The sequence below is a fragment of the Ovis canadensis genome, chromosome 6 (assembly GCF_042477335.2).
Source record: "Ovis canadensis isolate MfBH-ARS-UI-01 breed Bighorn chromosome 6, ARS-UI_OviCan_v2, whole genome shotgun sequence".
In the NCBI taxonomy this organism is placed as follows: Eukaryota; Metazoa; Chordata; class Mammalia; order Artiodactyla; family Bovidae; genus Ovis; species Ovis canadensis.
The window spans coordinates 133,935,656-133,951,281 of NC_091250.1; the positions used below are offsets into that span (position 1 = coordinate 133,935,656).

Here is a 15,626-nt window from a genome sequence, read left to right on the forward strand (position 1 = left end):
GGCAACTAGCCTGCCCTCAAAGCCGAGGGGTGCGGCAGTGGGAGGCTTGGGGGAGCTCCAGCAGCGCCCTGGCCGCTCTGTGGCCTTGAGACTCCCTCCCCTGGGAGCCGGGGAGAAGTTTGGAAGAAGATCTGCTTTGCGGCAAAGGTGCCCCTGCGCGCCAGTGCCTTGCGGGCAGGCGAGGGCATTCCTTCCCCAACCCGCACAAACACAGGTCTCCTTCATCTGGGAAGAAAACAGTTTACACCCATAAAACAGAGGATCTCCAGGGATCCGGGTTTCTCTGCCAGGAGAGACTTCACAGGAGGTGTGGGGGGGGGGGACTTCAGTTACTGATTTTACAAGAAGCCCCTCCCCACTAGACCTGCAGCTGACCTGCCCTGGAGAGGCCCACCGGCACACACAGGGCTGCAGCGGTCACTCCCCGTTCCATTTGTTCCCTGAAGGCTGGATTCCCCGCCCCGCCCCCCCCGCCCCCCCCCGCCCCCGTCTCTGGGCGAGTGGCAGTGACTGCCAGCCTCTCCCCGGGTGGAACCTGGTCCCCCAAGTTTCATCAGACCCAAGGCGCTCCCCCCAGGTGCCACCCACACTAACCTTTCCAGTCCTTAGATAGATCCCTGCCCCTGTGGGCCAGGGCTCCAGCAAGTAGTCACTAAGCCAGTCACCTCCAAACGCCCCTGGGGCTGCCCTCGCTTCACCCAGGCCGCCTCCTTCGAGCTTCACCCTCCCCTCCCCTGCAGTAGCCACCTTCACAGACCCCAGGAGCTTGATGAGACCACGTCACAGGGACCCTCCCAGACCCTCCCAGGCGCCTGTCCCATGCTGAGGTCCGGCCCCCAGGTGTGCAGGGACCGTGAATGATGCTGTCTCAGACCCCAGATCCGCATCTCGGGGAAGGTGATCGGGAGTGCGGAACGTGTCCTCCCCAGCCCCGTTGGGTGACCTGTGACCATGTCCTCCCCCAGGCAGAGGACTCCTGGCCACACTCGCATGTGAGCTCGACCCTCCGAGGAGCTGCTGAGGACGCAGAACCATCGGCATGGAGTTTGTGATGAAACAGGCCCTGGGAGGTAGGGCGAGGGGACCCCTGCATCCTGCGCAGCCGCTGTCGCACAGGGTCGCCCTCAGACCGCCGCACAGCCCGCAAGCACAGCTGCAGGCTCCTCTGGACCACAGGCAGCACCCCGAGTCACCGTGGTGGGCTTTGGGGTGGGGAAGGGTGCATGCCACGTGCTGCGGTCGGGTGGAGCCCACCCAAGGGGCACTGGGGAGTCTCACTGGTCAGATCTGGGGGCCCCACGGGGACTTTGCCTCTGGCGAGCAGGGGTGCAGGGGGCCACAGGCTGGCCGCGGCAGCCAGGGAAGGGGTAAGGGACGGGGCTGGGCCTGGGGCAGCCAGCAAGGGCTTCAGGGCGCCACCAGGGAAGGGCCAGGAGCATGCACAGGGCCCAGGGCCGGCTGGGCACAGGGGGCCAGGGCCGGCTGGGCACAGGGGGCCAGGGCCGGCTGGGCACAGGGGGTCAGGGCCGGCTGGGCACAGGGGTCAGGACTGGCTGGGCACAGGGGGTCAGGGCCGGCTGGGCACAGGGGGTCAGGGCCGGCTGGGCACGGGGGTCAGGGCCAGCTGGGCACAGGGGTCAGGACTGGCTGGGCACAGGGGGTCAGGGCCAGCTGGGCACAGGGGTCAGGACTGGCTGGGCTTAGGGTCAGGGGCAGCTGGGCATAGGGAGTCAGGGTCGGCTGGGCACAGTGGGCCAGGGCTGGTTGGGCACAGGGGGTCAGGACCGGCTGGGCACAGGGAGTCAGGGCTGGCTGGGCACAGGGGTTCAGGGCCGGCTGGGCACAGGGGTCAGGACTGGCTGGGCACAGGGGGTCAGGGCCGGCTGGGCACAGGGGGTCAGGGCCGGCTGGGCACGGGGGTCAGGGCCAGCTGGGCACAGGGATCAGGACTGGCTGGGCACAGGGGGTCAGGGCCAGCTGGGCACAGGGGTCAGGACTGGCTGGGCTTAGGGTCAGGGGCAGCTGGGCATAGGGAGTCAGGGTCGGCTGGGCACAGTGGGCCAGGGCTGGTTGGGCACAGGGGGTCAGGACCGGCTGGGCACAGGGGGTCAGGGCCAGCTGGGCATAGGGTCAGGGCCAAATGGGCACAGGGGTCAGGGTCAGCTGGGCACAGGGATCAGGGCCGGCTGGGCACAGGGGTCATCGTCAGCTTGGCTTAGGGAGTCAGGGCTGGCTGGGCACAGGTGTCAGGGTCAGCTGGGCACAGGGGTCAGGGGTCAGGGTCAGCTGGGCACAGGGGTCAGGGGTTCAGGGCCAGCTGGGCACGGGGGTCAGGGCCAGCTGGGCACAGGGGTCAGGACCAGCTAGGCATAGGGGTCAGGGTCAGCTGGGCATAGTGTCAGGGCCGGCTGGACACAGGGAGCCAGGGCCAGCTGGGCACAGGGGGCCAGGGCCGGCTGGACACAAGGGTTCAGGGTCGGCTTGGCATAGGGAGTCAGGGCCGGCTGGGCACAGGGGACCAGGGCCGGCTGGGCACAGGGGGCCAGGGCTGGCTGGGCGCAGGGGTTCAGGGTCGGCTTGGCATAGGGAGTCAGGGCTGGCTGGGCACAGGGGGCCAGGGCTGGCTGGGCACAGGGTTCAGGGTCGGCTTGGCATAGGGAGTCAGGGCTGGCTGGGCACAGGGGGCCAGGGCTGGCTGGGCACAGGGTTCAGGGCCAGCTTGGCGCAAGGATAAGGGAAAAGGCCCTGAATAGCTCATGGGCACCCGCAGCCGCAGTGCTCTCCCGTGTGTGTGTTGGGGGAGGGAGCCCCCGCTGACTGTTTTGAAAGGAGCCCTGTGGCTTGGCTCAAGGCTGCCACCACAGCCAGGAGAGGCAGGTGGCACCTCACAGTGAGCTGAGCCCCTGGCCCAGGAGGTGGGCAGGGCTGTGGACTTCAATCCACACTGACAAAGATGTGTCCTGACACAGCGGTCTGGTCAGCCCGGCCCCGGGGCCAGCCCTGTGCGCCCAGCTCCCCGGTGGATGCCAGCCGCGAGAGCCCTCATGACGGGCGCCGGCCGACTCTGTGGTCCGAGGCGTCTTCCTGTGCGTCAGCCCCACCGTGGGCCACGGTGGCCTCCGTGGGCCCCACCCTGACCTGATGCCTTTCGCAGCCGGGTGTGGGTCATGTGCTGCAGGGCAAGCCCACCTCTTGGCAGGGGTGACAGGCCTCTTTTCACCAGAGGCAGGGTGCCGCGGGGCTTGGCACTAGGAGCTAGGGGCAGGATGGAGGCCCTAGGGCCCCCGTGCCCTGGACCGGGGCCCCACACTGGGCCACGTCTCCCCCGGACTCAAGAGGAGAGCTGTCTGGGTGTGGCCCGGGGCCACATTTCCAGGCTCTGCGGTCACGGATGGGCTGCAGGTTGAGTCTAATTATAACGGTTACGTCACGGGACGTGATCCAGGCGCAGGCGGCTCTCTGCTCCCGCCAGCCAGCCCCTGGCTGCTACAGATAATTAATTAGGCGGCTAATTCAGGCCCTGAGGTGGGCTTGGAAGAAAACCGAAATATTTGATTGGCTGTCTGCATGGCTGAAATTAGCTGGGTAATTGCCAGCCTGGATTGTCTTTGTTCCGTGGCCGCCCGAAGTTCCTCCTGCCGCAGTGACAGGGCGGGCTCACCCCCGACGAGGGGCCGGGGAGCTGGGGGGCGCCCCAGCCTGGCGTTACCCCGCCCCCAGCCCATTTGCGCCCCAGGGCTGCTCCGGGAGAGACCTTGTCTTCCATTTCTTATGTCTTCCCTCCCCTGGCGGGCGGCATCCTGTTCTCTCAGGGTGAGTGTGGGTGAGAGGCAGACAGACAGGAAAGACAGAGCACGTGCCTGGGCCGAGGTGGAGCCTTGGGAAAGCAGGCTGGGGACAGACTGCTGAGGCCCCGAGGGCAGGTGCTGGAGGGCAGGCAGGGGCGGAGCAAGGGGGTCAGAGGCTCAGAGCGGAGCCAGGGTGGCTGAGACGGAGCCTGGGAGACCCGAGGAACCAGGGCAGGAAGTGCAAGGGCAGGCCAGGCAGACAGAGGGACAGACAGAGCCAGACAGGGAGAGACTGAGAGACAGACGGACGTAGACAGAGACAGACAGACGTAGAGAGACAGACAGACACAGAGAGAGAGAGACAGACAGGGAGAGACAGAGAGACTGACATAGACAGGGAGAGAGGCACAGACAGACACTGATAGAGACGGGGTCAGGCAGGGAGACAGGCAGGCGTGGGTGGACGGCCAGCGAGGCAGAGAGGCCCGCAGACGCAGCGGCAATTAGAAAGAGATTGAGAAATTGAGTCGGGGCCAAAGCAGAGGCCTGTGCACACGCGCGCCCTCAGAGAAGGGCTCACAGCCTGGAGGGAGCCCTCGGCGGGCCTTGCTCGCAGCGCTGGGGACAAGACTCGGTGCAGCCTAATTAAGTCAGGCCGTCTGCCTGGCCTTGCTGCAGTCAAGCTCTTTGTTGGGCAGAGGTTTCTGGGTAACTGTCTGGCAGGGCCAGCAGCGGCAGGACTCAGGAGTCCAGCTTCGGACAGACAGGCAGACAGACGGGGCGCCCCCAGTGCCCTGGACATATGGCTGTGCCTGCCCAGCCTTGTCCACTCTGGGGCTCTTGGGAGGAGCCAGCCCGGGACCTGCTGGGCCGCAGACAGGTGCATGCCTTCCACACTTCTGCCTCCTGTCCTGCCCCACCAGCCTGCCCCACCTGTCTGCCCCCACCAGCCTGCCCCACCTGCCCGGCCCCCACCTGTCTGGCCCCACCCATCTCCCCCGATGCATGCCCCACCCTCCAGCCCTCCTGAGCACTGTGTTTAGGGGAGAACCGACGTGTCTGGGGTGCACACGCCTCTCACTCCCTCAGTTGTCTGGTCTTGACCCCACCGGCAGCCTCTGCCCTGTCCATCCTGCTCAACTGCACAACCTGGGCACCTCTGCGAGGTACGGCAGGGCCTGCTTAGGGAGGGCCAGTTCATACTTGGCAGGCCCTGAAACCCCAGGCGAGCCCAGGCGCCCCCCCCCATGACTCTGTGGATGCCCACCCTGTGCCTGGCATGGGCCTCTGTGGATGCCTGCCCACCCTGTGCCCACCCTATACCCATCCTGTGCCCACCCTATGCCCCTCCTGTTGCTCTGTGGATGCCTGCCCTGTGCCTGCCCTGTGCCCGATGTGGACCTCTGTGGATGCCCGCCTTGTGCCTGCCCTGTGCCCGGCATTGGCCTCTCTGGATGCCTGCCTCCCTGTGCCCACCCTATGCCCGTTCTGTAGCTCTGTGGATGCCCACCCTGTGCCTGGCATGGGCCTCTGTGGATGCCTGACCACCCTGTGCCCACCCTTTGCACATCCTGTAGCTCTGTGGATGCCCGCCCTGTGCCTGCCCTGTGCCTGGCATTGGCCTGTCTGGATGCCTGCCCTCCCTGTGCCCACCCTATGCCCATCCCGTAGCTCTGTGGATGCCCACCCTGTGGCCATCCCGTAGCTCTGGATGCCTGCCCTGTGCCTGGCGTGGGCCTCTGGATGCCCGTCCCATGCCCGGCATAGCCTCTGGCTCTGAGCCGTGGTCCCGCGGCCTTGTTGAGGGCGCTCCTCCACCGGGCTGCCTGGTGGACTCCAAGCCCACCTGTCTGGGAACCGCAGGTCACCTGGGAGCTGGGCGCGGGCCTGGGAGCCCCTGTTCAGGGGAGGGGGAACAGGGGCGTCCATGAGGAGCTGTCATGTCGAGTGGGGACGGGGCTGCCCTGGGCAGGCGGGCGGCGAGGGGAGGCCCACAGGGCGGCAGGGGGAGCGTGGAGGCTGCCCACAGGCCCTCCCGCCCCGCTGGTCCCAGCAGGCCTGTGGCCCTGAACAGCGGCTCCACGCAGCTTCCAGGTTCCGGGTGTTTCTCTGACGGCAGGAGGGCAGCCGTGGGCCGTGGAGGAAGGGATGTGGGCTCCGGGCTCCCCCTGAGGTGGCAGGGTCTGCCCAGTCACTCCTGGGCCCTGGCGTGGACCCTGGAGGCCCCGGCTCCCTGCAGCCTGCGTGAGACCCGGCGGGCCGGGAGCCTCTGCTCTTAGGGCCGGGTTAGAAAACGTGGCCCCCGCCCTCGATGCTGTCAGCGTCACCCTGAGGCCAGGGGCCCGGGGCTGCAGTGGGCACGTGGGGCCGGCTGGGGACCACGCTCTTGGGGCCCAATAGTCAAGGAAGGTGCGAGCTGTTGGCAAACTTGTTCTCACCAGGAGAGCATCCGGGAGAGCGTCACTGGGCCCTCCCGAGATCCCTCAAGACGCCGCCAGACTTCAGTGAGCCAACGCTCCTTCCCCGAGAGAAGAGAACACTGACGGGGTTCGTGTGGCGACTGGGAGCCCGGCTGCGTCTGCCCGGGCCGGGGACTCGGGGTCCTCAAGGGTGTAACTTGAAGAAGCTGATTTCCCCCAGGGCCAGGCGGTGGTGAGCACACCGGAGCCCCACGGACGTGTCGGAGGAGAGGCGGGCGCCGTCGGGTTGGCGTGCCCGCTGCAGGCGCTCTTTGTGCTATGTTGGGGGCACACGGCTATTTTGCCCCGAGTGACCCTGTCCTCTCCTGCTCGGTGTGGTATGTTCTGTGTCTGAAATGTGTTCAGTCCTCAGAGCATTGCGGGGCCGGGGAGCGTTTCACGGAGGAGGGGATATGTGAAAGGGGCTCCAAGGAGGAGTGGACAGCCTGGAATGCCGCACGTGCAAAGGCCCAGGGGCTTGGGCGCTGGCACAGGCTTGGAAGGCAGCCCAGAGCCGAAGCCTGAGGGGTCTTCCTCCCCAAGATCAGGCCTGCCCTGGCCACATCCTGGGGCTTGGCTGGTGTGGACGGTGTCCTCTGGTGAGTCGGCCCTGGGCCCGTCCTACAGGCAGGGAGTCTGGGCTGAGAGGCCATCCTCTCTTGAGGGGCAGGAGATCAGGGGGCCTGTGCCCCGTGCATGGAAGGGATGAGGGGTGGACAGCCACTGTCCTGAGGCCTGCACGTCTGCGTGTGTGTGGGCGCCAGGGGCACCGCGGTACTGAGACCTCTGTGGAGGGAGGGTGTGGGCTGGGCACTGCTGGCTGGGGCGCCTTGGGGGTCTTGTAGGGCCCAGGCCCCAGATGTGTAGGGGCCACGGGTTCCAGGTCCAGAAGGGGGCAGCCCATCTCAGGGCTCACAGGAGGCAGAGCCCCCCTCTGTGGGCCAGGCGCCCTGGGCAGGGAGCCCCTCAGCCAGCACTCCCCCAGGTGCTTGCCTTGCAGCAGCCAGACCCTGCACCGCACTGCTCCCGGCTCCACACCAAGGATGAGGCCAGGCATCCCCCTCCTGTCCAGACCCAGGGCCTGAGGGCAGGGCTGCTCCCTCAAGCTCCCCTGCTGCCTCCGTCTGTTTGGGGTTCACTCTATCAGGGGCCTCCCACATTCCAGGGGCTGCTCTGCGGGACGCTGGCCAGGGCCGGCCGGGTCCTGTGGCCTCTGGGAGGATGAGCATCACAGGCTGCGCTGGACTGCAAGGGACGGAACAGACTGGGCTGGGGACTCTAGAATTCTGCACTTGGGAGACTACTTCTGACTCAGATTTCAGAGGGCCAGACTGTTTCCGCACGTGATGCGGTGTCGGGAAGTAGCTCCGCTGCGCAGCAGAGCATCAGGGACCTGGCTCCAGCTTTTGCTGTGCTCTGTGCCCCTAGTGGAGTGGTCAGCTCGCTTCTCGCAGTCACAGAGTGGCTGCCGCTGCCCCAGCGTCCCATGCACCATGAGGAGGGGAAGAAGGGGGCAGCACCTTGTTTGCTTGGCAAGGACGTCTGTGAAATCTCGTGGAGGTTTCCGCTGTGCGTCATAGGCAAGAAGGTCTGGGAAGGTGAGGGCCGAGCAAGCCCATCACCAGCCTGGGAACTCTCGACTTCCAGGAGCAGGGCCCCCGGACCACACACTCCCAGAGCGCGGAGGCGCCTCCTTCCCTGGAGAGCTGGGCTCCTCCCCTGCAGGCAGGCAACAAATACTAGCTGATAAAAACCAGTTTTCACTCAGAGTGGGCTCCCAGGTGCCATGTTGGATGGAAGAAGCACTAACTCACCTTGCGGGGCTCGGCAGAGGCACCTCTTACTCCTCATCTCTTAGAGGCTAAAAGGACACTTCAGAGAAGCTGTCTTTCCTCCCGAAGCCCTGGACAGCCCTTCCCTGCGAGAGGCCCTCCTGTCGGTGAAGCCGACACTCAGTCAGAGATGCTTTAGCCCCAACCGGGGAATAAACTGCCCGCAATGCACTTCAGCCCTCAGGTCGCTTAGTTTTCATCTTGTTGGCCGGCGGGCGGTTCCGCTTGAGGTTAAGGCACTTGTGTGAATGGCTCCGCGTGGCGGGCTCTCGTAACCCGTGCTGACGGCCAGCCTGCGGGGCGGGGTCTGCCTCTCTGCGCGTTTTCACCTCTCACAGAGCAGGGACTTGGCAAAACCCTGAGTCAGCGTCATGTCTTGGTAAAGCCCGCTGCGGGCGAGTCTCAGAGTCCTTGGCCTCCTGAACCCAAGCTGGGGTCAGCAGAGGTCAGGGAGGGGCCTCCTGGAAGCTCCAAGCAGCCCCTGTGGGGCTGCGGCCCCACGTTGGGGCAAGCCGGTCCTCCAAGACCCCTGCCACTGGTTGCTGAGAGTTCCGGTCCCTCTGGGGGCGGGCGGGGCCTCTCCAGCCCCTCCTCCGGGACCACTTGTGCTCACACTCTGCACAAGCCCGTTTTCCGGCATCGCCTCACTTTTCTCCTGCTCTGACGGGGGGTGGGGGGGGGCGGGGGCGGCTCCTCTCAGCCCTGCAGCGGTCAGGCAGGACCTCCAGCTGCTCTCGGGGGCACAGCCTGGCAGGGCCAGGGGAGCCCCCATCTCACCCTGTAGGCCCCTTTGGTCCCGTGGACTAGCCCACCAGCTGTGGTGTCTGGGCAGGGCGGACGTCTTCCCTGAGGGCCAGTGGAAGGCTGAGTGTGCTGGGCTGAGCGTTGGGATCTGGGTGCTGCTGCAGACTGAACTCGGGAGGCCGAGGACTCCTGGGGCCGGGCGGCTGGTGGCACGGCCTGGGAGCATCTGCTGGTGTGATGGCTGCCCCTGGCATCCCCGGGGCCGCTGGGGCCCCGTCCCAGGGGAAACGCCAGGCCCGCGTGCTCAGCTCTGCTTCCTGAGCCGGGAGCAGGGCAGGCACCCTGGCCACCGCAGCCTCAGGCCTCTGCCTGTCCTCTGGCCCCACCCTGCCCAGGCTGTGTGGGAAGACTGTGGTCGAGGGGCCTCTGGGGAAAGGAGGTGCCTGGGCTGTGGTAGGAGGGGCAGGGGGAATGGGGACCCCCGACACAGGGAAAGAGCTCTGTCCTTGGGCCCTCGAGGGTCCCTGGGCGGCAGGACCTCGCTACACGGCGCACCCTTCAGAAGGCGGCCTCTGTAGTGGGGCGCCCCCTGCCCCGCCCCGGAGCGGACACAGCGGGCCACCCTGCCCCCAGCAGCAGTGGCTCACCAGCCCCTGTCCCTCCAGCTGTGTCGGGCTGTGTGGAGGGTTGGAAGGAGCCTCTGCTCCACCTCAGGACAGGAGTTGCGGGCTGGGGCGGGCGGGCGGGCCCCTCTCCTGGGCCCTGGGCCGCTGCCCCCGCTGCAGACGGGCCCTGGTGAGCACAGGGGGCTGGGGGTCGGCCGTCTGTCCCCGCCTGGGCTCTATCCACGGATGGCCTCATCTCGCCTCTGTCTCGGGGAACCCTCTCCTGAAACCAAGGCCAGGCGTTCCGCCTGGTGCCTGGCACTGCAGGCAGGGACAACGGTGGCCCACGGCCCCTCCCCGATGGGTGTGGAGCACCTGCCCGGTGCCCCCGGCCAGCCAGAGAGGGAGGCAAGGCCACGGAAGCAAGGGAGCGCTGAGCTCTGCAGGAGATGAAGGCAGGGCAGGCCAGGCCTGACTCAGCTGGTTAAAACTGGGCACAGGGACCTCCCAAGAGACCCTCCATGCAGCCAGCCCCTGGCTAGGCCCTCGGCCAGCTTCAGGAGAGGCCTCAGACCCGGGGCAGAGCACGGCCCTCAGCAGGGTGACAGGCCCCAGGCTTTGAGTCTTCCCTCCCGAGGACGTGGGCGCCCCGGCTGGGCTGTGACCTCAGGGGGGGTGGTCTCAGCCTGCAGCAGGGCACAGACGAGGACGGGGTGGGCAGCCGCCTCTCCCACCTCTGGGTCGTCCCGGCGGCGTGTGGGATGCTGGGCCCGGGGCAACGGACAGCAGATGGCGGCCTGAGGCGGGTGTGGCTGCTTCCCCCACACGTAGGGCTGGAGGTGCCGCCGGGGACCACAGGCCAAGCCCCTCCACTGGGCAGCGGGGTGGGCATCTGCGAGGGGCTTCACTGCATGTCTTGCTTTGTAAGAACGCCCGCCGCTTCACGCATCTCATCGCAGTTAGCGTCTGCTCCGGCCTGTGCGCGCCTCACTTTGACCTGTCTGCATGCGTTCTTCCTATGTCACTTACTTAACCCTAGAGCACGGACTCGATTCTCGTTTAAAAATCTTCTGCAGTGTTTTGGAACCCATGTGCCCTTTGGAAACACCATTCAGGATCTAGTTGTTGCCGTCAGGAGCAAAGCTGCATGTCTCCAGATCTGGCCAAGCAAGTTCTGTCTGGCCCCCCCACACACCCACCTTCGGGTCTGTGGTTTTGATCTGGAGGACTGGTATTACAGTCGATGTTTTCTTAATCTATAAAAATATTTTATCTTTGCCTTCAATTTGATAAGAGGTATTTGTCCACATTTATTTTTTAGCATGAAAGTGGACCTTTTTTCCTCGCGTGAAAATTACAGGTGTTCATTGTAGGGAACTGAAATAATACAGAAAAGCAAGAAGAGGTGATACGGAAAACTGAGACGCCCCATCGCCTTCAAACTCACCCATTAGAATCACTCATTGCTTCCTTGAAATGATAGTATTTGAAAGTATTTTTTCAAGGAGAAATGAACCCCTTCAGGCCCAGCTCTGATTTCAAAAGGCTGCGCAGCTCTCAATGCTGTTTCGTTTGAACTAGTCTGGGGGCCGCCGGGCTGCCCCCACCGGGGGGAGGAGAGGGAGCCTTCCCTGGCAGCTGCCGCTCCTTGACATCAGCCCCCTGAGCAGTGCAGGTTTCAGAGGGGCCTCCACCTGCCGTGAAGACAGACTGAGGAGAAACTCGTGCTGTGGGTGACGTGCAGACTTGACTCCAGTTTCCGGAACAGTTTGTGAATTGTTGCCCTCCGTCCTCCGGGCAGAAGCGGGAGCTGAAAGCACCCACGAGCATGTCAGCGCTCAGACGGGACAGACCTCGTGCCCCTCCCGACATGTCCCCCGGCGCCCTGCGTCCCGCCGAGTGCCCCGGTGACGCCCTTTCCTCCAGAGCCCGTGGGCAGCCGAGGTACCGCGTCTCGCCTTCCGCGTGTCTGACTGTCCTGCCGTGAACTCGCCCGCGCTCCGGCAGCAGCTCCTGCCCAGCAGCGTTTGTGCACGGGCTCAGCCGTGTCTGACTCTGCGACCCCAGGGACTGTGGCCCGCCAGGCTCCTCTGTGTGTGGGCTTGTCCAGGCGAGAATGCTGGAGCGGGCTGCCATTTGCCGCTCCAGGGGGCCTTCCCGACCCGGGGGCCGAACCCTCGTCCTCGCTGTCTTCTGCTCTGGCAGGCGGTTCTTCACCCCGAGCCGCCGCTCACGCGGTAAAGGTCCCAGACAGCTGGCAGCCGCTTTCCTTTCCTCCGGGGCCACTGCCCCAGGACACAGCACCTCCCGCCCTGCTGGCACCGTGCCCTGTGCCCAGGCCTCTCCCCGCCCCCCCTGCTGGGCCCTGGGGAGCCTCCCGACAGCGGGCGCCAGGCAAGCCGGTCTCCATTCTGCCTTCGTGCACAGCTGCCAGGTGGGCTGGGTGTGAAGCTGCGGATTCTAAAGGACCCCTCCCTGGGTTCCGCAGCCTTGTGTCTGCTGCGGTTCTGAAGCTGCTGGTGGCCCACACGGCCCTCGCTCGCACCTGCTTTTCCGTGACCCGTGTGCTTTTCTCTCTGGAGGCTCTCGGTTTCCTTTTTGGCCTGGCACTGTGAAATTTCTCGCCCTCGGGACCTTGCTTCGGTCCCCTTCGACCGCACCCCCGCTGCGGGTGCCCTGGGCAGGGCTCCTCTGCCTCCTTGCTGACCCCCCACCGTCCCCACCTGCGCTTCTGTCCCACTGTCCCGAGCCGGGAGTCTCAGTCACCTCGCTCTCTCTGCTCCCGCCCTGTTTGCCTCATGGAATTACAGCTTTGCATTTTGCTCCCATTTTAGTGGGTTTGTGGAAGTGGTGTAGACAAGCACGGGTGTTCCATCCAGCCTGTTCAACTATAACTTGGTACCGTCAGCTGTTAGGACGACTGGCTTTCAGACGCCCGGGATCAGAGCACCTGGGTGGGATGTGACACGCAGGGTGGCTGGAGCGAGTGTGCTGGGAAGGCCAGTGCAGGCAGGCCTCGGAGGCGGTGTGGGGCCGGTCCCAGACCCCCGCAGTAAAGGCAGCGCCGCAACAGAGTGGCCGTGAGCGTTTTCTGGGCTCCCAGTGCACGCAGAGGCACGTTCACACTGCGATGTGGTCTCCTGAGTGTGCAGCAGTGTTTTGTCTAAAAAAGACAGTGTTTATATCTGTGTTAAAAGCTGTACGGTAGAAAATCATCGCCGCCTTCAGGGACGCAGTCTTTTTACTGGTGGAGGGGCTGAGAGGTGAGAATCACCAGATGTGGTGCGAGACGGGAAGGGGGTAAACGCTGCTGGCAACACGGCGCTGACAGGGTTAGGGTTAGGGTGTCCGGTCAGGGTGTTGGGTTAGGGTGTCGGGTCAGGGTGTTGGGTTAGGGTGTCAGGTTAGGGTTAGGGTGTCGGGTTAGGGTTAGGTTTAGGGTTAGGGTGTCGGGTTAGGGTTAGGTTTAGGGTTAGGGTGTCAGGTTAGGGTGTCAGGTTAGGGTTAGGGTGTCGGGCTAGGGTGTTGGGTTATGGTGTCAGGTTAGGGTTAGGGTGTCGGGTTAGGGTTAGGTTTAGGGTTAGGGTGTCAGGTTAGGGTTAGGCTCAGTGCAGGGTTGCCACAGGCCCTCAGTTTGAGGGTCACAGGGCCGCGAGGTGCGGCGGTGTGAGGACAAGAGTGTCGCGAGGTCCGGCACGAGCGCCGCGGGTGTGCGGCCGTGATGCTGGGTTGGCTGGTACCGTACGGCCCCTAGGTTGTGAGCTTTCAGAGACGCGGACGTGCGCACCGTCAGCCTCCGGCGTGTGCGAGGCTGCAGCCTGCCCGCCGCGCCTGTTGCTGATGGCCCTTCGGCAGGACCGTCCCACCCCGCCCCTCTGCATCAGCAGCCCTTCTCGCGAGATGCCAGCCCCCGGGTGGCAGCTGCTGGCCTGCAGTACCATCCTTTTCAAGGGACTGCACTGTGAGAGTTCAATGCTTTCTGTATTGTATGTGTTTGCTTTTATGTATTTGTGTGACTAATGTTATAACCCTATTATACGGTGCTATTGGAGAAGGAAATGGCACCCACTCCAGTGTTCTCGCTTGGAGAATCCCACGGACAGAGGAGCCTGGGGGTTACAGTCCACGGGGTCGTGAGGAGTCGGACACGACTGAGCGACTAAAGACCAGCAACGATACGGGGCTGTATACCAACTGTGCTAGCTGGGCGCCCAGGCTAACCCTGCAGGCTCATGGGCTTGCCCTGGAGAATTGTGCTAGCTGGGCCCCTAGGCTAACCCTGCAGGCTCATGGACGTGCCCTGGAGAATTGTGCTAGCTGGGCCCCTAGGCTAACCCTGCAGACCCATGGACCCGCCCGGGAGAATTGTGCTAGCTGGGCGCCCAGGCTAACCCTGCAGGCTCATGGACGTGCCCTGGAGAATTGTGCTAGCTGGGCCCCTAGGCTAACCCTGCAGGCTCATGGGCGGGCCCTTGGAACAGAACTCGTTCGTGTGTAGGGGGCGTGTATGAACTCACCACCACTGACTTAACCAGTGCCATCTCACACCCGGGCTCTCCACTCTTATAAACAACGTTGCGGGCGCCCCTACACCGTCAGTTAGGGATGTCACCCCGTCATCCGGTATGTTGTCTGTTCACTGAGTGGGTCCCGTGAGCTGGACACAGACAGACGGTCTCTGTCTGATGAAGCGTGGGTTCCAGTGTCAGAAACAGACAGACAGAATCCAGTAAACAGACTAAGCGTGCGGCTGCGAGAGGAGCCACGCGGAGCGAAGCCGCTCGGGGCTCTGTCTTCCAGGCTGCTGGGGCGCTGGCGGCAGTGCGGAGGCTGCAGAGCCAGCCTTCAGGAAACCACGCAATCCCTGTTGTCAGGAACGCAGCACGAAGGGTGTGCGGGGCTGGTCTGTCAAATCTCCAAACTGCCCTCTATGCAGATCCGGCAAGTCTGCGCCCTAGCCGGGCACGCTTCCCAGCGTGGGTGGTTCCAGGGCTAAAGCTGGTCTCACTTCTAATGACATTTTGGAGTCTTAGTGTGATTTAACACTCTTTGTCCACTCAGCCACACTTTTGCATAGCCAGTGCTTGCCGCTGTTTGTGGCTTACTCACTTTAGGAGTACTTTCTGTTACCGCCCCATCTGCCTCTCCGACGCTCTGCGCGCCCTCCCTGCCCCGGTCTCTGGTCTCTGTGGCCGTCTCGCCCGGCTGCAGAGCGGCTCCCTCCTCCTTGGAGCTGCTTGCCAGGCTTTCGCCGGCCTGGGGACTTCTCACAGATGCCGCCCATGGTGAGCCCGCTCACCCTGGTGCTGCCGCACGGTCCTGTTTCCCTAAATACACTCATTTTGTTCAGTCTGGGGTCGCATTATTTAGACAAAGCTTGACTCTTTCCTGTCCTGTCTGAACTTTGTTTGGTGGGATCAAAGTAAGGTTTAGTCTGAGGATAATTTCCCCACAACCAGAGCTGAGGTCGTCCACTTCTTACTCTGATGGAAGCTCCGTGATTGGCAGTTTTTTCTGGGGACGATCTCATAAAAGGTGCAGATGTTGGATTTGGTAGAAAATCAAGACCCAACTTTATCACGCCTGCAAGAAACGCACCTGAAATATAAAGACACAAATAAAGGAGCAGCACAGAGGAAAGAGACAAGTCACGTTACTATCGATCCAAAGAAGCCTGGAGGGGCCACATTAATGTCAGACAGAGTAGATTTCAGAGCAGAGATTAGGACCAAGGGGAAGATGGTGCTTTCCCAGTGAGAAGGAACCAGTTAATCAAGCGGACGTAGCAGTCCTGACCGCTTCTACTTACGATGAGTCCTGACCATTTCTACTCATAGAAAGTTTCAAGACATGTGAGCAAAAACAGGTGGTGCTTAAAGGTGAAACAGACGACCCACAAATTCTGGTGATAACATCAGAAGGACCTACAAACTGGAGCAAACTGCCAACCGGCACAGCCGGCTGACCATGCAGACACAGGGTGGTTCTCAGTCTCAGACTGTTTCCTGGAGTGGACCTTACTCTCAGCCACAGGAGCAGCCTCAGTAACCGTTAAGAGTCCAGCCCACAGTGGAATAAAGATCAGGATGGAAATTACTGAAATGAGGGGTGGGGATGAAAAGAGTCAGTTAAGAAGATCAATAAAATCAGACTTGTATCCAGAATATATAAAAGACAGTTACCATTTAATAATAAGGT

The 15,626-nt window shown here is 63.5% G+C and overlaps 1 protein-coding gene across 1 annotated transcript in view; it reads left to right on the top strand.

Moving 5' to 3' along the window:
• Positions 1–1,004: 1,004 nt before the first annotated feature.
• CPLX1 (complexin 1) overlaps positions 1,005–15,626 on the top strand; it is a 40,668-nt gene continuing 26,046 nt past the window's right edge. Inside the window, exon 1 of the mRNA XM_069593332.1 lies at positions 1,005–1,070. Within this exon, the coding sequence (XP_069449433.1) occupies positions 1,040–1,070 (31 nt within the window). The 5' untranslated portion in view covers positions 1,005–1,039. The remainder of the gene's footprint in view (positions 1,071–15,626) is intronic.